Source organism: Mesoplodon densirostris, chromosome 18, assembly GCF_025265405.1.
Source record: "Mesoplodon densirostris isolate mMesDen1 chromosome 18, mMesDen1 primary haplotype, whole genome shotgun sequence".
Classification (NCBI taxonomy): Eukaryota; Metazoa; Chordata; class Mammalia; order Artiodactyla; family Ziphiidae; genus Mesoplodon; species Mesoplodon densirostris.
The window spans coordinates 3,061,912-3,084,103 of NC_082678.1; the positions used below are offsets into that span (position 1 = coordinate 3,061,912).

A 22,192-nucleotide genomic window follows, 5' to 3' on the forward strand; every position below is an offset into this window, starting at 1 on the left:
TGCAGGCTCCCTGTCTATGCTGGTGTCCAATACAGCGTGTTTGGAAATCTTTCCGAGCAGGAGAGGCGAAAACTCCGACTCACCTCCTTCCCCACTGTGTGGAAGGGGAGATAACTCTGGACCCCTTCCCACACCTCTGCTCTGCTGACACCTTAGGGAAGTTCCCTTAACCCTTTCTCCTGTTCGGCTCCCCCATCTGGGCAATTTTAAGGGTCTGTTATTCAGTGCAGGAAAGGAGAAATGGCTATGCACCCCCCTTTCCTCTGACCAGGGCCAGAGAGAGGCCCAAGAAATTTAAAGGAGCTTTGACTATCTGTATTAAACTCGTTCAGAGGCTCAACTTTCCAGGGGCTGATGAATCCCTTTAACCTCATGCGGGTTCTAATTTCGGGACAGCTAAATTTTAGGACAGGATCTTTGGACACGAAGGCCCTTTTATTCCCTTCTCCCCTCCCTCAGCCACTGAAGGGTCAGGAGAAACTCCCAGGCCTACAAACCTCCCAAACTAGTTACAGAGTCCCCTCCAAAGCAGACAACATCCTATAAAATCCCAACTTCTCCCCCATCTCTTTTACTTCATCTCCAGTGGCTTGCTGCTGCGCTGTTGTTTAATAAATATCTGGGGTCAGGGGACAGAGAAGAGGAAAGGCGAGCCGGCGGGGTGGAGTGGAGGTGTGTTTTTGGGGGGGACGGTACCACCTCCTCTTTCTTTAATTATGCCCTGGGCCTCTCCGGCTGCTCCCCGGGCTGGGGCTCGCTCCCTCCCTCTGTCCTGCGCTCCCTCTCTCTCTCCCGGACCCGTCTGGGGAGAGGGCTCCACAGCCAGCGTCCCTCCCGAGGCAGCCCGCTGCTTTCCCTCCGCCTCTCCTCCGCCCCCGCCGCCCCAGGGCGAACACAGCCCCCCTTCCTGCAAAAGGGGGGGGGGGCGGCCGGCAGCTCGGGCTGAGGTTACGTGGCCGCCTGAGCCCTGACGTGATAGCACATTGCATCAGCATAAAACAATCCATCCTCGATATGGAATGCGGTGCGGACGGATGACAGCGAGAGCGCAGCCCCCTCGCCCGATTGATTTATGTCGGAGCTGACGCTTTATCAGGCAGTCGGAAAAACTTTGACCAATCATTTTGCAAGGAGCGCTGAGCCAGGCTGCTCCACTGTACTTTGTTGGCTGAGAAGTTGAGCAGGGGTGGGGGTGGGAGGGTGGGGGGCTGCGGGGGTCGCGTCCGAAAGCCCTCACACCGGTCCGGGTGCCACCTCTCCCTGCTTGGGCGCCGCGCGCGAGCGCTTCCCTTCCCCCTGCGAGCGCCCGGATAATGTCTGAGAATGTCCATTTCTGGGACGCTTAGCAGCTATTATGTCGACTCGATCATAAGTCACGAGAGTGAGGACGCGCCTCCAGCCAAGTTTCCTTCCGGCCAGTACGCGAGCCCCCGGCAGCCGGGCCACGCGGAGCACCTGGAGTTCCCCTCGTGCAGCTTCCAGCCCAAAGCGCCGGTGTTCGGCGCCTCCTGGGCGCCGCTGAGCCCGCACGCGTCCGGAAGCCTGCCGTCCGTCTACCACCCCTACATCCAGCCCCAGGGCGTCCCGCCGGCCGAGAGCAGGTATCTCCGCACCTGGCTGGAGCCGGCGCCGCGCGGCGAAGCTGCTCCTGTGCAGGGCCAGGCGGCGGTGAAGGCGGAGCCGCTGCTGGGCGCGCCTGGGGAGCTGCTCAAGCAGGGCACGCCCGAGTACAGTTTGGAAACTTCGGCGGGCAGGGAGGCCGTTCTGTCTAATCAAAGACCCGGCTACGGGGACAATAAAATTTGCGAAGGAAGCGAGGACAAAGAGAGGCCGGATCAAAGTAAGTTATAAAAAGTGAGGAAATACCCAGGCCGAAGGCCAGGCGAGGGGGAGGGGAGGGGAGGGGAGAAGCAATAAACTGCGGACAATGTGAAGGGAAACCGCGGCGACGGCCGGAGAGCGAGCGGGGGCGGAGGGAAGACGGAGGGAGGCAGCTGAGCGCCCCAGAAAGGGAGACTGAGGCCGCTGGAGGAGCGCCGCCCCCACTCCTCCAAGTCCACGGGGGACCCGGGGCGCAGGGTCCAGCTCGCCGGTCTCTCGGCCTCCCTTCCCCCACGCCCCCGAGGCCCGGGCTGAAAGCCCGGGAAGAAGCCGACCACCGCCGGCTGGGAGAGGAACTGGCAGGGCCGGGGAGGTAGCCAGCGAGGCCGAGAGCCCGCGCGGGCCAGGGCGGGAGCGCACCGGGCTGCCGGGCACCGCACGGCTGGCAGAGCTCCCCGCGCCACGCGCACACCGTAAAAGCCGGCCAAGGGGTAGTGGGAGGGGGCTCATTAGGATTTTATTTGCGATGCAACAGCTTGACGGAGGATTGTTTTTAGCAGATCTCGCTCAGGAGCCGCTCAGGGTCCGCAGCTGGCGCCGGGAGGGGCGCTGGAAGCCCGGGGCCGGGAGACTGAGCCCCCTCCCCGGATGCGCCGGCCCCTCCCCGGGGGCCTTCCCTCCGGTCGCCCCCTCCCCTCCGTGGCATCCTCGCCCGGGTTGCAGCTTCCTTTTCTGCGGCTCCCGCTGCTCTCCGCGGGGCTCCCTAGCCCCAGCCAGAGCTGTCCGCCTCGCAGGGAGTTGGGGAATCGCTTCCGAACTTCGCGGCCGACCGGCTGCGTGGAGAAGGAGAGATCCCCCGAAAGGACCCTGGGGAGGAGAAGGGTGGGGGTAAGAGAGGCTTGCGGAGGGGCTAACTTTATCCTCGGAAGGTAGTTTCTCACCATCTCCCACCCCTCCAAAAGCACCCCCGCCAGGACCCGAAGTCTGGCTAATTTCCAGGATGTGCTGCTCTCTAAGGGCGGCAGGAGGGGAGTCGCGGATGTTTCGTTTTTTAAGGTTGAGAAGGGCAAACTGGTCGGGGCTCTTAGCCCCCAGACAATAACCTGCAGGATCGTGGGCACAAGTCCTCAACCCTTACTCTTTTTGGAGAGTGAGGGTCAGATTTTTTAGTCTTTGCTTGCCCTGCCGGATTTCCCATCAGCAGAGTGGCCCAGAGGCCCTTTGGGGGTGCCCTTGCCTGCTGGAGGGTAGAGAACTGCCCAACTCCCCTGAGGTCTCTGTGAGGTCCCACCATCTCCAACCTGCCAGGGTGAATCACAAGAGTTGGCATTTGGGTAACACACGGCTCTTCCCAAACCCTCCCTGCTCACCCCCAAACAGACCCCCCACACACCCCCAAGCCCACAAACCCTACCTGGAAAGTCCATTACTGCAAGGCAGCAGTTTGGCTAGAATCAATAATTAACAGTTTTTTTCCTCTTTCATATTTAATGCGGCTGTGGGTCCCATTCCAGGCAATCACATTAAGGAAATAGCTGCAAATTGGTAAGACACGGTACTTAGTGTAGGATGAACCAGATTTTTTTTTTAATATTCAGTGCTTTTCATTTGGGGTGAAGGAATCTAGTAGAGGGTGGCTGTTATTTTTAATTGGCTCTGCTGTATTTGGCAACTTTTCTGAGTTCAGGGGTAAGGAGAAGAGAAGCCTGTATATATGTTTGTTTCCTCTTTTTTCCCCTCTTCTACCCAGTCACCCCTTCCCTTTCTCTGTTCCCTCTCACCACATGGAGCCAGTTGGAGTTAGCTATGCTCTGAAGGACTTCTGTTACCCCCACATGATCCATGGCTCCCCCCCGCTTAGGACTGGACCAATCTTGCATCCCAATTTCCCTGAACTTACTTTAACCAAACTGCGAGCTGAGCAGGAGTGGAAAAGGAGACTATTGCAACCATAAGTTACCTGTGAGGCCCCCAGCACTCCCTTGTCCACAGGCTGGAGTTGATAAATGGTTGCAATTGGGTTGCATGTGAATTGGAGTGTGCTGGATGTTAGCGTCTCTAAATGTGAATCCCTATTTGTGGTGTGTGGTGGGGGGCAGTGAGATATCTGCACAGACACACATGGCTGCTGCCATGTGGCCAAGAGATGCAAGCTTGTGATCAAGGCAGGAGGGTGCACTCAAACTGGACTGGGTGGCCAGGAGGTCTCTTGGCTGTGGCTGAGCAGAAGCCACTCTCCTCTCCCCCAGCCCAATCCTTCTCTCACCTCAGACCTAGAGCCAGGACCCTTCAGTCAGCCACCACTAGTTAGTCTGGTAGAGCTGGTGGGGGGGAGGGCTTTAGCCAGGCTGGGCTTTGACCTGAGTCCTAACCAGTTCCGACCCAAGTGGAGAAAGACTGAGTGAGGACCTGGGGCAGGCAAAGCTTTGGAAGTGGTGAGAAGCCGGGCACACGTTTGGCTCCATCCTGTCCAAATAACTGACCTGGAGGTGCCTATAGCAACTCTTGGCCCATCTCTGGAAGCCTTTCTGGGAACCTGAAGGCCCAGGTGCCCCTTTCTCCAATGTCAGATGGGGAGTGGAGACCAGGGGTGCACCCTCTTGGAAGGAGAACACGGGGGCCCTTCACCTCCTTTCCTTTCTTTGATTCTATCGCTGCTTCTCTTTCAGCCAACCTCTCCGCCAACTGGCTGCACGCTCGCTCTTCCCGGAAAAAGCGCTGTCCCTACACCAAATACCAGACGCTGGAGCTAGAGAAGGAATTTCTGTTCAATATGTACCTCACCAGGGACCGTAGGCACGAAGTGGCCAGACTCCTCAATCTGAGTGAGAGACAAGTCAAAATCTGGTTTCAGAACCGGCGGATGAAAATGAAGAAGATGAATAAGGAACAGGGCAAAGAGTAAAGATTCCCCCCAGCCCTCCTCCCCACCCCTTCCCCATCTCATGCTTATTTATAAGGGATGGCTGTGGAGCCTGTGCCGTCTGGGATGTATTCAAGTGAATGGGGAAGGGGGGGTCTTTTTCTTCAAAGAAAGTCCTTTTCTGCATCTAGAGCCTCTCTCCTTTCCTTTGCCTTCACCTGTCCTTCTCTTCTCCCTGGGCCTCAGGAAGGAGTTTTATTGATGTAGAAGGTAGATGTAGTTGGTTCCTAAGAAGGTGATGGGCCCCAAGGAGAGAGTGCCCCTAGTAGAGGCCCTAGCAGCCCTCTTAATTTTCCTGGGAAGCTCCAGCCCCTCGCTTCCAGCCTGCTTGTTTCCCCCCTGTACCTATCCCAAAGTCACCCAGGGACACTCCAACTGCACACAGCCCAAAAGACGCCCACCTGCATAAAGCCTGGAGCCCACAGTAACAACGGGAAGTGCTCACAGTCAACACTCAAATGAAGTGACACCCTAAATGCAGACCATCACACCCCAAATCTAGTGGAATAGCCCACAGACCATCAGGCATGTCCAGGGTCTGCCCCTGATGCAATTACACACCAAGAAGTCTAGAGACACACTCCGGAATGGGGCGCTGCAGCGCAAAGGCCCCAGCATCACAACACCATCCCCACGGAATCCTTAACTATACCCGGGCATGGACTCAAGGGCAAGTGGGGTAAATTCAGCTCCCAAGCTAGTGGGTTAGAATGGGCAAGGAAAGGCAGCGGTGGTCTTATGAGAGTCTCTTAGGTTTTATGAAGGTAGTCCACATACACACATTTTGCTGCAGGAAATGTTTAATTCTGCATGTTGTTTTCCTCTCCTTCCAACAAAAGGAGGTCAGATCGTGGGTTGTAATCCTTGGCAGTGTCGTCCTCACGTTCATCTGTGTCCCGCTTGACAGAGACTGTAGCTTCTCTTGCTCAACACCTGCCTTGCATTCTTCCGCATCCTCCCCAGCTCTGAAATCAACTCTGTTCGGCCAATCCACCTTGCACCAGCGAGCCAGGTCGCCCCTGTAGAAACCCCCCTCCACCCTCCATCCTCTGCTAGCCCTACCCCTGCATAGGCGGAAAAGCCAAGTCAGGAGAACCCGATGGAGAATTTATGGTGAATCGATTCCTGGGCTCCTCTCCAGAGCAAGCTGTGGAGGAAAGGGAGGAGCGAAGGCTCCCGGGGCGCGCGGAGCTTGACTTCTTCCTCCCGTCCTGCCCAGTCTGATCCCTGCGGAGGAGCCCCGGGCTTGTCAGCTGCCGCCCCAGCGCAGAAGCGCAGAGACCAGCCCCAGTGCCTGCCTTTGCCTCCCGAGACTCGGGCCTGGATGGCGATCTGCGCGCGCACGCTTCTGGGGAGCAGTCCCGCTTGCTAAGGAAAGAGGCGAAATCGCACCTAAGCATTAGGCCAGAGCTTACTCTCGGCTTCCTTTCCTCGCCCCGCTACCCCACCTCTCCAGTCCCCTTCCGGTCATGGACTCTCTCTCCTGCTTCTCCCGACCCTGCAAGGGGACATTCCAATAGAACTTCTTTTGCTTTGTCGGTGGCAGTCGTGAAATTGTGCTGTGTTTTGTGACTTCTTTGGGGGTGGTTGTCTCGCCTGTTTTCAGTTGTTGCTTATATGGGAGGGTTGTGGGTGGGAGTGGGGAGGGCGAGGGGCTTAGAGCTGATTGTTTGTTTTGGAAGGAAAAAAACAAAGAAAAAGAATAAAAAATAAATATCACTCTAGAAAATAAATCTCTCCTGTGTGTCATTCTGTGTTGGCTCGCCTCACCTGACCAGAGGTAGAGATGCTAGTTCCAAGAGGGTGGCTTGGAATAAAGAGAGAGTCCTGTGCCCAAGAGGTTGCAGGATGGGCTTCCTAGTGGAGCTGAGAGCTGGTCCAGACCAAGGTTCCCAAGACCACTGCTTAAACTGAGCAAGAGCCTTCCAACAGGAGAGCTGGGAGACTGGAGCGGGAGAAAAGGAGAGATTAGTGGTTTGGAGAGGGGTCTGGGTCTGCAGGGAGCAATGAGAATCTTCCTCTTAAGTTGCACTAGAGACTTCCCCACCAACCTCCAGAGCCAGAGGATGGCGAGGCCTGCCCTGCCATCCCTGGAAGCAGGTCCTCTCTCAGCTGGCTGAGAAAGCCACCTTGCTTTGGCCACTTTAAAATATCATGCAAGTGAAGAAGGCAGTAACTTCGTTCTGCTATTCCCTGCAGCAGAGGGATGGGATGCAGATAGAGGCCTCCGGAAGGCCAGGCTGTCCTTTCTTCCACTCAAAAAGAGTAAGCCCCTTAGGGTTTTCAATCCCCACCTGGAGTTTGAGGCTCCATTTTGAGCCACAGGGTAGCAGCCTTGGTGTAAGACGGGTGGAGTTTGGTAGGGATGAAGGCAGCTCCTACAGGCTGCGAGAGATGGTTGAGTGTGAAACAGAAATGGTTCAGGAGGAAAAAACAACAACAACAAAAAACCCTTCCCAGTCGGACCCCAGAATTAAATTCGGTTTCAAGGCACCTTTCTGTCCCCCTCAGACTGTGGCGTCCCACCAAAGCCTCAAATGGGGAGCGCTGTCCTCGGCAGCCCGGCCGTTCTCATCCAGCCGCTGGGATTCTGCTTCTGCCGGGCTGGCGCTTGGGAGCCGGCCTCCTGCCAGAGCCTCCCACCGGGCCCACGCAGCAGCGCTGCAGTCCGCGGAGACCCTGAGGTTGGGGTAGAGGTGGGGACAAAGCCTGGCCCTCGAGAAAGCAGCCTGGAAGCGAAAAGGCCCTGCCTACCCCTCTCCGGCGAACGGAAGGATGAGCTAATCGGAGAGACAGCGGGAGGCAGGAGAACGCGAAGCTCCCGATACAGCTGGGCCCCAACCCGCATACTCCGAGGAGGGTTCCAGTCGATATATAAAGTGAATCTGCCTTTAGAGCTTGTGTAGAATGGGCTCCCTCCCCATCCTGGGCTCCCAGGAGCCAGCCCGTGCTGAGAGTGAGCCGAAAAGGCCGGATTCCGCCCAGAGGAAACGCAAGAAAGTGAGGCAGGAACTGAACGGAGTGCTGCGGGGTAGGGGGCGAGGGCGCCCCGGGAAGCCTCCGGCGGCGTCTGGATCCCCAGCCCGGGGTGGCTTCTTTAAAAACAAACAAAGGCGAAGATGCGGAGGCTTGGAAGCCGGAGATGGGGAAATCCGCTGTCATAAAAGAGAGAGATTCAGAGAGGGGGACCGGGAGAGTGCGAGACAGAGGGAAGCCGGGAGAGGAATTCAATGCCGTGTGCGCAGCAATAAAAGAATATGACCGCTATAAAAGTTTATAGCGTATAAATTTCTGAAGGTTAAGAAACTAAACAGCAGCAAAGCAAACAGTGAGGGGAAACTTTCCGGAGCTGAGAGAGCCACAGCTGGGCCTGGGCTCCGGGTCTGGCGGGCGAATGGGTCGGCCTGACTGGGCCGCCCCCATCCTCACCCTCCCTAAGTGCAGGGCGCGGGGTTTCCGGGGGCCCCAAGGGGCAAAGAGGGGAGAGGAGGGAGGGGGGAGGGAAGAACATTTTTGTTGTCACAAATGCTTCACGGAACGCAACTGGGACTCGTCTTTGTTCTTCGCAACCGCACCCCCTTCCAGAATCGGGCGTCATAAAAAGAAGCCCCCTGCACGCGCGCGCGCACACACACACACACACACACACACACACACGCAGGTCCGGCGGGGCCAGACGTCTGGGCGCTGGCAGCCTCTTGATCCTTTTACAGTCTCGTCCCACTCTCTCAGTCCTCCTCTCCCCCCACAAAAAGCCCAATTGTTTCCCCTCAGAATTTGAAACAATCATGTTGGGTTTGAAATGTGCTCGGCTCCCCCTTTTACGGGCCATAAACGGCGCACTGCTCGGCCTCTGCCCGAAAGTAGGGGCTTGAGGTGGGGGTGGGGCGAGAGAGAAAAGATTCTGGTTTCTTTTTCGTTCCTTATCCCCTCTCCGTGTTTGTTTGTTTTTGTTTGCTTGTTTGTTTTTAATTTTTTTAGTTTATCTGCACAATTTTATGAACCACTGCCTGATTTCCGACGCCTTTTCTCTCGCCCGCTCTCATTTCTCTCGCCCGCTCTCGTTTCCCTCGCCCTTTTCTGCTAATACTGAAAGTTTCTCCGCATTGTCGCCGCACTGGCTGGCTCTCTCAGAAGCTGGAGGAGCCGGTGGCGGCGGCGCCTTTTCTCAGCATGGCCGCTAGATGGCACCCTTGCTCCACGTGAAAATCCCCCGTGCTGCGGCTGCCGGCGCCCGCGGCTGCACCTCGCACTTCAGTCGGCCCTGAATCTCTGAATTGAGCGCTACCAAAAGTCATGAATAATTTGCCCAGAATAAAAATATAGGGTTCATTGTGGCCATTTCCCCCATTTTGTAGGTTTCAGATATAGTGGTGTTGACCCCCTCTCCTCAAATGGTCAATTTTCTGAATTTCCCCCAGGAGCAGGGCTCAGGGCTTCTCACCCAATTTCTATGTTAGGTGGGACAACAAATGCATGGAAACGGGGAATAATAGTAATAATAGGACTAGTGGATCCAAATAAAAGAGGAGGATTGGTTCGGGAAAATGAGATTATCCGGGGAAGGGTGCGAGAGCAATGTCTGCGGATACGGGTGAGCAGGTCAGGTGAGAAGGGCGAGCCGGCAGAAGGTCGGATATAGAGGAAGCCGCCCCAACCTGCTGCGGGATCGGCGGGAGAGGGAACCGGGTGAGCCAGCCCGGGGTAGGGGTGGGAGCACTTTGGGGGAAACGGATCCGTGGCTTTGGCGGGGATTCGGAGGTGCCCAGAGCCGGCGGGGCGGCTCCGCACGGACCGAGGCTCTAGAGTCTTTGTATGTGGCCAGGGCTGAGCGGGGCGGCGCCGGGCGACCCAGGCTCGGGGCAGGGGCTCCCAGAACGGCGAAGTGCGAAAGGTTCGGATATTTCCTCGGTTGATCTGGGCGCTCCAATTTGGGCCGCCAAAAAAGAGTGTGTTTTCCGGATGGATGTGGGAACAGGCGCAGTGCAGGAAGTAGTGGCTTGGTTCTCCCCGCGTCCCGTGGCTTCCAGGTGAGAGCTCGGGCTCCGTGCGCCGCGGCCCCGGCCCCAGACAGACCTGGGGAACACCGGTCCCTTCGCAGCTTAGCAGCTGGAGGCCTGGACTTCAGGCATTTCTCGCTCTGAGACCTGAGCGCTGTCAGCCTGCCCATAGCTCCTTAGATTCCACATGTCCCATTTCGACCCGGCCCGGCCGATCCTTGCCCTCCGTCCAGACAAACGCGTGAGAGAAAGAGATGCCCCCCCTTAAGATTAGCCCCGCTGCAGCCTCTCCTCTCCTCCCCCAGGACCGAGTGCGAAGAGGCTAGCGGAGTTTCTCAACTTGAGCTTCTCTAATAAATCTGCGCTCCGTTGGGTGTTTATAAATTATCTCCTCGCTCTTTCTTGTTTTTTCTTATAATAGAAACATTTTCCTTCCATCAGGAATTTCTGGCACGGTGTAGGGATGATTTAGAACAAGCCATTGAACTTCTACCTCACCGGTGAGTCCTCAAATCATGACCATAAAATCCCCGGCACTTGATAAAAATGTTCGCTTCGGCAACAACTTAACTCTGCCTTCCGCTGCCTCACCGCCCCCTCAGCCTGGCGCTGAAAATTCAAGACCCTGGTCCTCTCCCCTCCTTTTCTCCTTTCTCTCTCTCCCTTTCAGCCCCTCTCCCATTCTCCAGATTCACTTTTGAAGGACCAAGTGGCCCCACCGGTACCTTCCCTTTGGAAAAGGTGATAGTTTCATTTTTACAAAGGTTGGGGTGAGTGGGATCCCCAAAAAGCACCCCTCCAAAAGGAAGCCACTCTCTCGTGAATAAACAATGGATCAACAGTGGATCGAATGTATTTGTAAAGGCTCCACCTTTGTTGCTAGAAGATTTCTTTCTCTCTCTCTCCCTTCCTTCTTTCCTTTCCTTTCCTTTCCTTTTCCTTTCCTTTCCTTGCTCAGTGAGCCACTTCAGGAAGCCATTGGTTTGGACCTTCAGATTGGGGCCTTCTAAAGCCTGGCCACCATTGTCACTAGGCCCAGTAGGCTGGGAAAGGCAACTGGCAAGAGAGTGTGGCATCCAGTCAGCTGGGTCCTGCAGTCTGTTTCAGGACCTAGGTCCTCAGGTCTGGAGGGAGAGCACTGTTTAACTAGAGGCTCCCAAGGGGAGAGAAGAGAAAATGGAGGACTCAGTGACCTTGCTGCATCCAAATCCCTTCTACCCCAAAGTCAGTTTAGGTAGTGACAGTGGCTCAAAGGATGGTGAAGGCTAAATGGTGCCCCTCCCATTCATACACTCTGCAGTCACTGTCCAGGGCAGAGGAGGGCACAGGACAGTGGGCACCAAGGCCAGGCACCAGGGCAGCAGCCTCCATTGCTCTTCCTTCCCTCTGATGTGCTGATGAGCCTGGAACTGCCCTCTCAACCGAGGGTGATGCGGAAGGTGTGGAGGCCTGGCCTGGGAAGGTTGGGAGCCAGTTGGGCTTGGTTACTGGGTCCCGAGGCCTGGGTGCAGGACTGGGGCAGCCCAACTGAATGTTATCCTGCTGGTGGCATCAGGCCCCTCTCCCATCACACAGAGTTGGTCTGCCAAAGGCTTGCTGACTGGGCTCCAGTACCTTCTAGAGACCCCCTCCCCATTCCAGCAACCCCCTCCCAGGCCACCCGAGGTTGTGTAAAACTGCAGAATCGCAGTTGCAGGGTGAGCTTTGGTCAGGACTTCACCACTGCCCATTAACCAGAAAGTTTCGGCTCTTCCTCCTGATGCCTCCTCAAGCTCTCCTGGATCCCTTCTGCAAAGAAAAGCCTTGTTTGTTTGTTGGAAAGTTGGTGAGTGGCCTGGGTGGGGCAGAGAGTGTGGTTTGGGGGCTCTGGAGAGGGAGTGGGGGCAGGTGCTTCCACAGCTGAAGGAGGCAGAAAATCTCTGAAAAGTCATCGTTTGCGCCGAAAAAAACTCATAATCATTCTCATTTCGGCTTTGTCACCCCCACCGTGCTGCAGTCGGGCGGCGGGGGCGATCGAAGCTGCAGTTTTATAGCTGTAGAGGAAAGAACTCGTAAAATGCTAACAGCTTTTATGCGCTGCGGCATAAACAACAACAGACTCGGCTTTATTGCGTTTTATAGTTTGTTAAAGAGTTTACAGCCGTTTTTGGGGGCCGGTTACCCAGCCAATTCCCTCCACACGATAGTTAAACCTTTATCAATAATAAGGAAATTGATCATTAAAGCTTTAAATATGACTACCTCGTTTGTTTGAAAATATGTTTAGGAGAGGAAGCTGTATGATTTGATAACTTGTATTAAAATACCAATTACATTTATAGGACCTTTTAAAACTCGGTGCAATTAGACCGTGTTCTTTTACATTTTTCCGAAGCGACCCTGACATTTAAAAAGACTCCAACTGCCTCGTTAAAATCGCGAAATTAACAGCGTGCCTACGCCTGGCGCGTTGTGTATGTGTGTGCGTGGTTTTTTCCGTGCGCCCCACATCAGTCTTTGGGGGTGGTCTGCGAGGGTATTTGATTTGTTGTGAGGCGAGAGATATCTCATTAATGTAGGTAGTTAAACAGATTTAATCCGTATTCATTCCCTCTCCCCCTCTCCTCCCCCGCTCTCTCCCCCTCTCCCCCTCTCTCTCCCTGGGTGTTTTTTTTTTCCCCTCCTTTTTTTTTTTTTTTTTTTTTCCGCTCTCTCCTCACTCCCTGGCGCTCTCTCGCTCTAGCTCTCTCTCTTGCTCGCTCTCTCTCGCTCTCACCCTAGCTCTGCGTTCTGTCCGGGAGGAGTACGGAGAAGCCAATAGGATGCGGGGTCTCTAATGGATGCAAATGATCATGAAAAGACAGTGCAAAATATGAAACAACTCATTTGCAGGGAAGTAAATCACCGAAAACTGTTTATGAACTGGCATCCCTTCTTCGAAATGTAAAGCGAGGACCTCTTTAAGTGGCGGTATATTTTTTTGGGGGGTGGGGGGTGGGGGAGGGCGAGCGAGCCGCGGCTGCGATGCAAGCTTAGGCTTCTGGAGGCTTCGCTGTCCTTTCCTGTTCCTGGAAATCACAAAAAGTGTGGTGGCTTCGAGATCTTCTTCGCCTTTTCTTTCTTTTCTTTTTCCCCCCTCCTCCTTTTCCTCTCCTTCCCTGGCGAGGGTGACTAGGAGCCGGCGAATCCGCGTTTTTTTCTCTCTCTCTCCCTCCCTTTCCCCCTCCCCACCCCCTCCCCAACAGCCCCCAACTACAGCCGCCGCCGCCGCCGCCGCCGCCTCAAAATTCAATAAAATGAGCTCTTATTTCGTCAACTCACTGTTCTCCAAATACAAAACCGGGGAGTCCCTGCGCCCCAATTATTATGACTGCGGCTTCGCCCAGGACCTGGGCGGCCGACCCACCGTGGTGTACGGTCCCAGCAGCGGCGGCAGCTTCCAGCACCCGTCGCAAATCCAGGAGTTCTACCACGGGCCGTCGTCGCTATCCACGGCTCCCTATCAGCAGAACCCGTGCGCCGTGGCGTGCCACGGGGACCCGGGCAACTTCTACGGCTACGACCCGCTGCAGCGGCAGAGCCTGTTCGGTGCGCAGGATCCAGACCTGGTGCAGTACGCAGACTGCAAGCTCGCCGCCGCCAGCGGCCTGGGGGAGGAGGCCGAGGGGTCCGAGCAGAGCCCGTCGCCCACACAGCTCTTCCCCTGGATGCGCCCGCAAGGTGAGCTCGCGCCGGGGCCGGCGGGGGGAAGGGAGACCCGGGGCCCAGGCCGGCACGGGGGGCCGGGCAGGCCAGGCGCGGTTCCGCCAGCCCCTGGAAGACTTGCTTGCTCCGTTCAGATAGGCTCCCCCTCTCTCCTTCCTTCCTTCCTTCCTCCCTCCCTTCCTTCCTTCCTTCCTTTCCTTCTTTCTTTTTTTGTTTCCCTTGAAAAAGGTCGCTAAGCGACATTTCCTGAATCCATAAACCCCTCACCCTGCCTGACTTTTCTTCTTCTTCTCCTTTTTTCCCATTTTACTGTTTTATGGGGGGTAGTGGAGAAAGGGTGGTGGGAATGGGGCGCTCAACTTTTGCACTTCTCAATTGCTTTATAGTTTAATTACCCTGAAGAAACTTTTCTTCTGGGGCAGAGGCTCTGGGGGCTTTTCAAGGTGGGTCCATTCGTCCCCATCCCGGCTTTTTTATTCTTACTTTTCCCCCTCCTTCACATCCTTCCTTCTAAAGTTTATGGCACTTTTAATAGATTCAACCACCCCCGCCCAACTCTCTGGTGCTGGTTACCAGGGGAGGGGGCTCCCCTTTCTGGCTCCCTTAGATTCAGTGGTGTCTGATCCCCCTCACCCGCCCCCCCTCGGCTGACCGCGGCCTCCCAGCGCTCCCGCCCCTGCACGGGGTAGAAGGCCCCCTGCCCTTATTATACTGGTCTCCTAGGCTGGTTCACGAATCTTCCAACCTTCTCTGTCTCTGCCCCCTCCCCCACCCTCCCCTCCCCTCCGTCTCGCCCTTTCCCCCATTCCCAGCAGCCGCCGGACGCAGGCGAGGCCGACAGACCTACAGCCGCTACCAGACCCTGGAGCTGGAGAAGGAGTTCCTATTTAATCCCTATCTGACTCGCAAGCGGCGGATCGAGGTATCGCATGCGCTGGGACTGACAGAGAGACAGGTCAAAATCTGGTTCCAGAACCGGAGAATGAAGTGGAAAAAAGAGAACAACAAAGACAAGTTCCCCAGCAGCAAATGCGAGCAGGAGGAGCTGGAGAAACAGAAGCTGGAGCGGGCCCCGGAGGCGGCGGACGAAGGCGACGCGCAGAAGGGCGACAAGAAGTAGGCTCCAGCTGGGACTGCCAGGGCCGCGGCCGCCCTGCCTCCGCGTGTCACCCGACCGCGCTGCCGTCGCCCGCCCCCGCCCGAGAGCTCTGGCCCCGCGAGCGGGGCCCGGAGCCTGGCCTCCCACCGCAGCGTCCCCGCCGCGCCAGTCCCCGCTAGTGGTAGTTTCTCGTAATAGCTTCTGTGTGTGAGCTACCGTGGATCTCCTTCCCCTCTCTTGGGGGCCGGGGGGGAAAGAAAAGGATTTTAAGCAAGGACTCCTTCTCCCTGCTAGGGTGAGCGGCTGCGGCCTGGCTGAGCCCCACCCCCACGCCCCTGCCCCGTGTAAAAAGCCTCCTTGTGCAATGGTCTTTTTTCCTTTGAACGTGCTTCTTTGTAATGAGCGAGGTACTGATTTCTGCTAAGTTCTCCCAACAACATGAAACTGCCTATTCACGCCGTAATTCTTTCTGTCTCCCTCTCTCTCTCTCTCTCTCTCTCTCTCTCTCTCTCTCTCTCTCTCTCTCTCTTTCACCTCGTCCTCATTTCCCCTCCCACCCCCCTCCCCGCTGCCCTCTCTAGCTCGCTGGCTTTCTCTGGCTTCTCTCTTTTCCTCCCCCCCCCCGCTTTGGTTTGACAATTTCGTCTTAAGTGTTTCTCAAAAGAGGTTACTTTAGTTAGCATGCGCGCTGTGGGCAATTGTTTAAAGTGTTCTTAGGTTTACTGTGAAGAGAATGTATCCTGTATCCGTGAATTGCTTTATTGGGGGGCGGGAGGGCTAATTATATATTTTGTTGTTCCTCTATACTTTGTTCTGTTGTCTGCGCCTGAAAAGGGCGGAAGAGTTACAATAAAGTTTACAAGCAAGAACCCGAGACTTGCCCGGCCCGCGCTCCTCATTTGCTCCCGGCGCCTTGCAGAGCTGAGGAGGGGGGGAGCGGGTCACCGGGCTCCTGCGTCCGCCTGGCCGCGCAGCGGAGGGGGCGGGGGCTGGAGGCAGGTGGTGCGAGTCCCTTGGCCCAGGGGCGCAGGGGGTGAGGGAGGCGGCTGCGCGTGATTGGAGGAGAGACGAACGAGGGAGGGGAGACGAGAGAAACCCCCTCCCCCTCCGCGTTCCGAGGCTGCCGGCCCCGGAGACCCCCGCGCCCAGGCCATGCTGGAGAGATGCGCCTGGGCTGGTGGCTTTATCCCCCCAACCCCCCAACCTCCCCCTTTGTTTTTGTGTGCCCTCTCCTCTGTGTGTATGTGTGCGGGGGTAGAGGTGGAGTGCGGAGCTGCTGAACAAGCTGAAAAATAAAAAAAATGTTTAATTTTTTTTTGTACTCTCGTTGAGGGGGGGAGCAGGAGAAGGGAGATGCTCTTCCCTGCCTCTCCCTTTCTGGTACTTGGCCACCTTCGCCCAGCTCCGAGGTGGCTCGCCGCCTTCCTTCCTTCGCTCCCTCTGCTTCTCCAGCAGCCACGCTCGACTGAGGCATCCGCCTCCGGGAACCAGGAGAGCAGCATACCGGGCCACCCTCCTCCCTTCCTTTCTCTTCCCACCCACCCCACCCCCTTCCTTTTTTAATTTTCAAACCTTTTTTTTTTTTTTTTTTTTTTAGCCACCAGAAACCGCAGCATCCAACGCCCGTGGGCTGGATTCCGCGCCTCTGGGAGCACCCAGGAAACCTCACTCCGTCCCTGCCCGTCTGGGGCAGAGAGAGAGGGAGAGAGCGAGCCTTGAGGCCAGGCTCACCTCGCTCCTTACCTCGGGAGAAACGGACCAATTCCGGACCAAGTTCCCCCAAAGGCCCAGCCAGGCTGAAGCGGTCCGTATTAATACAGACCTGGCCTGCCCCCACCCACCCACTCACCCGGTTGTATGCAATCCCTGCGTTTGTTTCTGGCTGGGTAACGGGCTGGGGAGGAGAGGGTGACAACAAGGATCGCTCTCGGAGGTTATTTATTTTCCCTTCCACTCAATCCCTTCTTCCCCAAATCTCGCCTGCAAGCTGCCTCCAGCCCACGGGGGTCGACAGCGGCCCTTGAGCCCCCAGCCCTAATCCACAGGGCCTGGTTTTCTCATTCATTATTGATCATATTTTATAAATCCAACGCCACACAATTTTTTCCACATTACCGGGAGCCGTGGGGAGGCTGCCCGGCTATTGGCAGAGGGGACGTCACGTGGGCGGGGTCACGTGGTCCAGAGAGGAAAAAGGGGGTCCTTTTTGGTGTAAATCTGGACTCTAATTCTGTAATATATCAAGGAATCTCGTAAAACCGACACTAAAACGTCCCTGCCTACAAATCATCCGGCCAAATTATGAGTTCATTGTATTATGCGAATGCTTTATTTTCTAAATATCCAGCCGCAAGTTCGGTTTTCGCTACCGGAGCCTTCCCCGAACAAACTTCTTGTGCGTTTGCTTCCAACCCCCAGCGCTCGGGCTATGGAGCGGGTTCGGGCGCTTCCTTCGCCGCCTCGATGCAGGGCTTGTACCCCGGCGGGGGGCGCATGGCGGGCCAGAGTGCAGCCGGCGTCTACGCGGCCGGCTACGGGCTCGAGCCGAGTTCCTTCAACATGCACTGCGCACCCTTTGAGCAGAACCTCTCCGGGGTGTGTCCCGGCGACTCTGCCAAGGCGGCGGGCGCCAAGGAGCAGAGGGACTCGGACTTGGCGGCCGAGAGTAACTTCCGGATCTACCCTTGGATGCGAAGCTCAGGTAACGCCGCGCACCGAGCAGTCCCGAGCGGTCCCGAGCCGCAGTGGCCCGGGCACATTCCCCGGAAGGCGCCCCCTTCCCGGCCAAGTGCCCCTCTCCGTGTCCAGAGTGCTCCTGGTAGGAGGTCGGCCCTGGGGACGCGGCCCCCCACCCCGAGCCGCGACCCGGCGCGCCGCCCCCATTCCCGTTTTTGCTTGGTGCTCTCAGGCTCGCTCTGCTTCCCTAGCGGATCCCTCTCCGCCGACGCCGCGGCGCTCTGAGCCCCCAGCCCACCCACCCCCCACCCTTCCTCCCGGCCTTTTAGCTTTAAATATTTATCAGCCGCGCCGGCACGGGCTGGAGAGGAGGCCGTTTGTCTTGCGGAGGAAGACTGGGGTTTGCAGAGAATAGCCATTAGGGTCTCCCCCCTCCCTTCTCCCTTCCCCAGCCGGGGATCTCAGCTCTGGGTGTGTCCCCCAGCCCCAGCTTGGATAAGGTCTAGGGGAGGGGGCTGTAGCGCTGAGCAGTTCTCCCCTCCCCCTTTCTTCCCAGCCAACCCTGCTCCCCCATTATTCCCTTCTGGACAATTAGAGGTGGGCTCTAGAGGCCTGGCGGGAGGAGGGGGTGTGAGAGGTGATGAGGGTTCAGCCAGGGACACAGAGCCAGAGAGGCAGGTGGAGAGAGGGGGGCTGAGACCAAGAGAGAGCAGGCTCCTGACCCCCAGTAAACTTGGGAAGGGGGAGGCAGGAGAGCTAGAGAAAGGAGCGGAGGCCTCAGGGGAGTACAGCTGGCTTCCTCAGGTGCCCTTCCTAGCACCCCTGGAGAAGCGGCCGACTAGTTTGCAAGTGTCGTTCCAGAAGGGTGGAGGTCCTCTTGGGTGAGAGGCTAGGACTCCAAAGAGTCAAATTAAGAGTTAGAGAGCGCAGGCCACCGAGGAAGCTGCTGCAGGAACCCCAAGAGACCAGGGGCTCCATGGGGTCTCCTGGCAAGCCTGTCCCAGACATTCTTCATAATGTTGTCCTGGACTCAGAGGCCAATCTCAAGGTCCAGAAGACCCAAGACTTGTGTTCGGAAGCTCCCAATCCAGCCAGGGTTGAGGGCCAGGAGAGCCCAGCTCTTACGCTTTCAGTATTAGTGGTCACGGTCCCCATTACCTGCTTCATAATTCAACTGCCTTTCCAGCTGATTTATTAAAGCCCCAATTTTTCTGCTCATAAACATTTCAGCTTGGCTTTTATCCGACTTGAAATTAGGGCCCCTAGCCCCTCCTCCCACTGTCTCCTTCCTAGGAGGGCTGGTACCAGCACCTCCCCCAAGCCTCCTGGGGTTTGGGGCCTAACCTGGGAAGCTCTTCCCTGCCCTTCAGCCCCCACCGCCAGATGCTGAATGTTCTACTCCAACCCAGGCTGCTGACTCTCCTCTCCCTCTGAGGAGGCCTGGAGGCCCACAGATTGCTTTGGAGGGCGGGGTTGTCTGGGCAGGTGGGCAGGCAGGACAGCCTGGCCCTGTCTGCACCTCAGCCACTCACTGGAAAATAGTCATCAGAAGGCAGTTGCTCTCCAACTGACTCCACGCTCCAAGGAAATCTGCAAATTCTCACCTCCTCCTCGTTCCAGAACAGGCTGGGGGAGGAGGGAGACTGGACCTGTGAGGCTCTTTGTCTCCTTTTCTTTTTGGGAAAAGCCCTCAGGCCAGGCCTAGAGTCCCACTCCAGGGTCACTTGCATGGTTTCTGTTGTCCTGTACCCCGAAAGACCATCAGAGTCAGCATGCAAAAGGGGAGACTTGGGGTTCCTGGTCCCGGAGGATTAACTGCCTTTCACCCACATACACCCCTTTAGGCACAGGGCGTTCAAGAGCCAGCAGGTTAGACCTTGTGTTCAGAAGCCCTAGGCTAGAAGACTTCCTGGGTGGAAGATGGGAGTGTTTGCCGTGGGAGGCCTGTAGAAAGGTCTGCACGTTGAGGAAAGATGGCAGGCATAGGCTGGGGTATGGAGAGTGACGATTTGATGTCATGGGAAATAGGCTTTCCCAACCCCCGATGCCAAACCGCATACAGGGTCCAAGAGCGAGGTGAGCACTCCCGTGGCTCGTTCCTCACTCACTGATTTTTCTCCTGCAAATAACCTGCGCAGGGACCGACCGCAAGCGAGGTCGCCAGACCTATACCCGCTATCAGACCCTGGAGCTGGAGAAGGAGTTTCACTACAATCGCTACCTGACGCGGCGGCGGCGCATCGAGATCGCGCACGCGCTGTGCCTCACCGAAAGACAGATCAAGATCTGGTTCCAGAACCGCCGCATGAAGTGGAAAAAAGAGAACAAGACAGCGGGCCCCGGGGCCACCAGGCAGGACAAGGCCGAGGCGGAGGAGGACGAGGAAGAGTGAGGGACAGAGAAAGGGCAGAGGAAGAGAGACGAAAAAGGGAACGAGAGAGAGAAACCCAGCTCTGGGAACTGAACCAGGAAACTCAAGTCAAATAGGGAGGAAAAGAAAACTATTTAAATAGAAAGCAGTTAATTTTTTTTTAAGGAGAGAAGGTGAAATTTTGGTTTCTTAACACTGAAAAAAAATACTACCTATAGGAAAGTCCATCAGGTTTGTTTTGTACAGTATGGGAAGGACGTCATCTACCTGTTCTGTAGCTTTCTGGAATTTGCCTCCCCTTTTCTATGTCGCTAATTGGTAAGGTCTTTGGTGAAATCTTGCTGTTTTGTAAGCCCCATCTTTGACGCTGTCTGTGTGGTCTGTGGGTCTGGAATAACATGTGTGGTTCCCCGGCTTCCTGAGCAACCCCCCCTTCCCAGTAGCGGCACTGAAGGGGCCTTCGGGAGCCCCAAGGACCCACCAACTAGCTCAAGTGTCCCCTCTGTGCACCTGGCCTGCTCACTGCTCCTTGCTCCCACCAGCCCCTGTGATCCTCTTTGCATTCTATGTGTATCTGAAGGATGGAGAAATAAAAGCAATTAAAAATAAACAGATCCCCTATTTTCTGTGTCTCCCTAAGGCTGGGAGGGGGTGAAGGAGAGTCATGCATCCCAGCACCCATTTGCTCCAATTTCTGCTGCTGGCCCATTTCCTTCTGTGCTGGGGCCTGCTCTTTTTTCTTGTGCCCCTTGCTCTGGGGGCTGCCAACTAGTGAACCTCAGATACCACACACACACATTCCCTTTACATTTTTTTACACATATTGACGCACACATGCACCCAACCACACCTATTTACAGGTTGACACTGCACATAAATAAATATGTACATTGTCACACACAGTCACAAACATCCATATTCATATGTTCACAAATAAACATACAGGCATTCACACATCCCAAACCCTGCCCAGAACACATAGTATTCACATTCACTCACACAAGTAAACCCACATTCATACTCACACATTTATACATACCAGGGTACACTCACACATTGGCTCATAAAACACACAGATTCATATTTGCCCCCAAGGAAACACGTCCTTGAGTCCACATGCCCAGTCGCACACATTCACAAAACAAAACAAAAAACAAATCCCCCACAGTTCCACAAACTCTTCCTCATTCAGGCCTTCACACCAGGCTGTGGCTCGGCGCCGCCGCCGAGGCACAAATATAGAGCTGAAATGTGAAGTGCTAGGCCTCGAGCGAAGAAGGAGCGGAAGGAAAGGGAAGGTGACCACCCAAATCCACTCCCCCTTCTCGCGCCGGCGGGCGGGCGGCGTTGGGCAGAGGCCAGGCCGGCGAGCAAAAGCCTCCCGGCCGCCCAATCAGGCCTCCAACGTCAGGATGCTCCTGGCTTTCCGCTCGGTCGGCAAACATTTTCCGCAAGAGCTATTCGGTTATTTTATTGCAATTTATTTTACTTTCATTTATTTTAATTTATCTCATTCTAAATGGACCCAGCGGCCCAAGTAAAACTTGCAATTGGGGGAAGAAAATGAGCGCCCATAGCGAGGAGCTGAGCGGTGCAAACTACCCGGCTGCTGTGGCCGCATCCCTGCTGCTCTGAGCCCGGCCGCCCGCCTTCCGCGGGCTGCCTCTGAGCCTTTCTGCCCGCTGTCCGCGCTGCCGGCAACCTGGAATCTTCTCTGGAGTACAGAGAAAGAGAAAAAAGAAACACACTTGTGTGTGGGGGAGGTTATTTCCTTTCCTGCGTTTGGGCCCTGGTAGCTCAATTCAAAATTCGGGCATATTTCAGGGGACCTGGGAAGCCTGGGGTGAATCTGGGTTGTTGTTTGTCTCCAAAACACCCCCTTGATTGAGGGATAAATACCCAGAGGACGGTGCCTACGTAGCTAGACCTGCGGAGTTGATTTTTAGTATCTTTTCGATTATAAACCCTGGATTATTTTAATTTAAAGACTGGGCGTCGGAACAAAGAAGAGGAAGAGGGTTGGAAGGAAGCGTGTTGTAGGAGGATCTGTTTAATCTGAATTTGTCAGTAAAAGGCTCCTAAGCCTTCAGTTCCCTCATTAACGACCGCAGGAACCCCACCCCCCCACTCCCCCGCAGAGCACAGGGAGTTGTCCCTGGGAACCTGGGCGTGTGGGCATTTGGGTGGGAGAGTCAAGGGTCCGGCTTTACCCTCCTCGAATTTCTGGGGTACGGAGGCAAGCATCCAGTGGCTAGAGTGTCCACCTTGGCCCCCATTAGCCTCTTTGGGGCAAAAAGTAGGCCCTAGGAGACCTAGGGCCCCACACTGGCAGTGCTACAAGCTTCACAGGTGGGGTTCCCGCCATCTATAGTGCTCGGAGTGAGGGGGGCATTCAGAGGTGGAAAAGGGGGCACTGAAGCTTTCATTTTGCCCTGATGTAAGTGGTAACTCTGGACACTAGCTGCTGCTCCTAACTCACCCCCAGATTGCCTTAGAATGGTCCCTGTGTGGAGGTTTTGGGGTGAATTTTTACTAGAAAAGGGGGACAGAACTTCTGTGAGAATAGGGAGGCTCCAAAAAGAACCCCCCTGCCAGCTGGATGCTTGTGCCTCCTCCGC

General features: G+C 55.9%; 3 protein-coding genes across 4 annotated transcripts; all 3 read left to right on the plus strand.

The window, feature by feature from the left end:
- The first annotated feature begins 1,218 nt into the window (after window positions 1-1,218).
- HOXB9 (homeobox B9) lies at window positions 1,219-6,364 on the plus strand. The gene is made up of 2 exons (XM_060082333.1): window positions 1,219-1,840; window positions 4,491-6,364. The coding sequence occupies exons 1-2, from the start codon at window positions 1,324-1,326 to the stop codon at window positions 4,724-4,726; spliced, it is 753 nt and encodes a 250-aa protein (XP_059938316.1). The 5' UTR covers window positions 1,219-1,323; the 3' UTR covers window positions 4,727-6,364.
- A 6,655-nt stretch (window positions 6,365-13,019) lies between these two features.
- Window positions 13,020-15,093, plus strand: HOXB8 (homeobox B8). 2 transcript variants are annotated; one of them, XM_060080907.1, is made up of 2 exons: window positions 13,020-13,443; window positions 14,241-15,093. In XM_060080907.1, exons 1-2 carry the CDS (start codon window positions 13,020-13,022, stop codon window positions 14,546-14,548), a joined length of 732 nt encoding a protein of 243 aa, XP_059936890.1. In that variant the 3' UTR covers window positions 14,549-15,093. The 2 variants fall into 2 exon arrangements, with proteins under 2 accessions (XP_059936890.1, XP_059936891.1); XM_060080908.1 differs by having other exon boundaries at window positions 14,244-15,093.
- A 1,684-nt stretch (window positions 15,094-16,777) lies between these two features.
- HOXB7 (homeobox B7) lies at window positions 16,778-19,696 on the plus strand. Its single transcript, XM_060080676.1, has 2 exons — window positions 16,778-17,228; window positions 19,342-19,696. Exons 1-2 carry the CDS (start codon window positions 16,829-16,831, stop codon window positions 19,593-19,595), a joined length of 654 nt encoding a protein of 217 aa, XP_059936659.1. The 5' UTR covers window positions 16,778-16,828; the 3' UTR covers window positions 19,596-19,696.
- The last annotated feature ends 2,496 nt before the right edge of the window (window positions 19,697-22,192 follow it).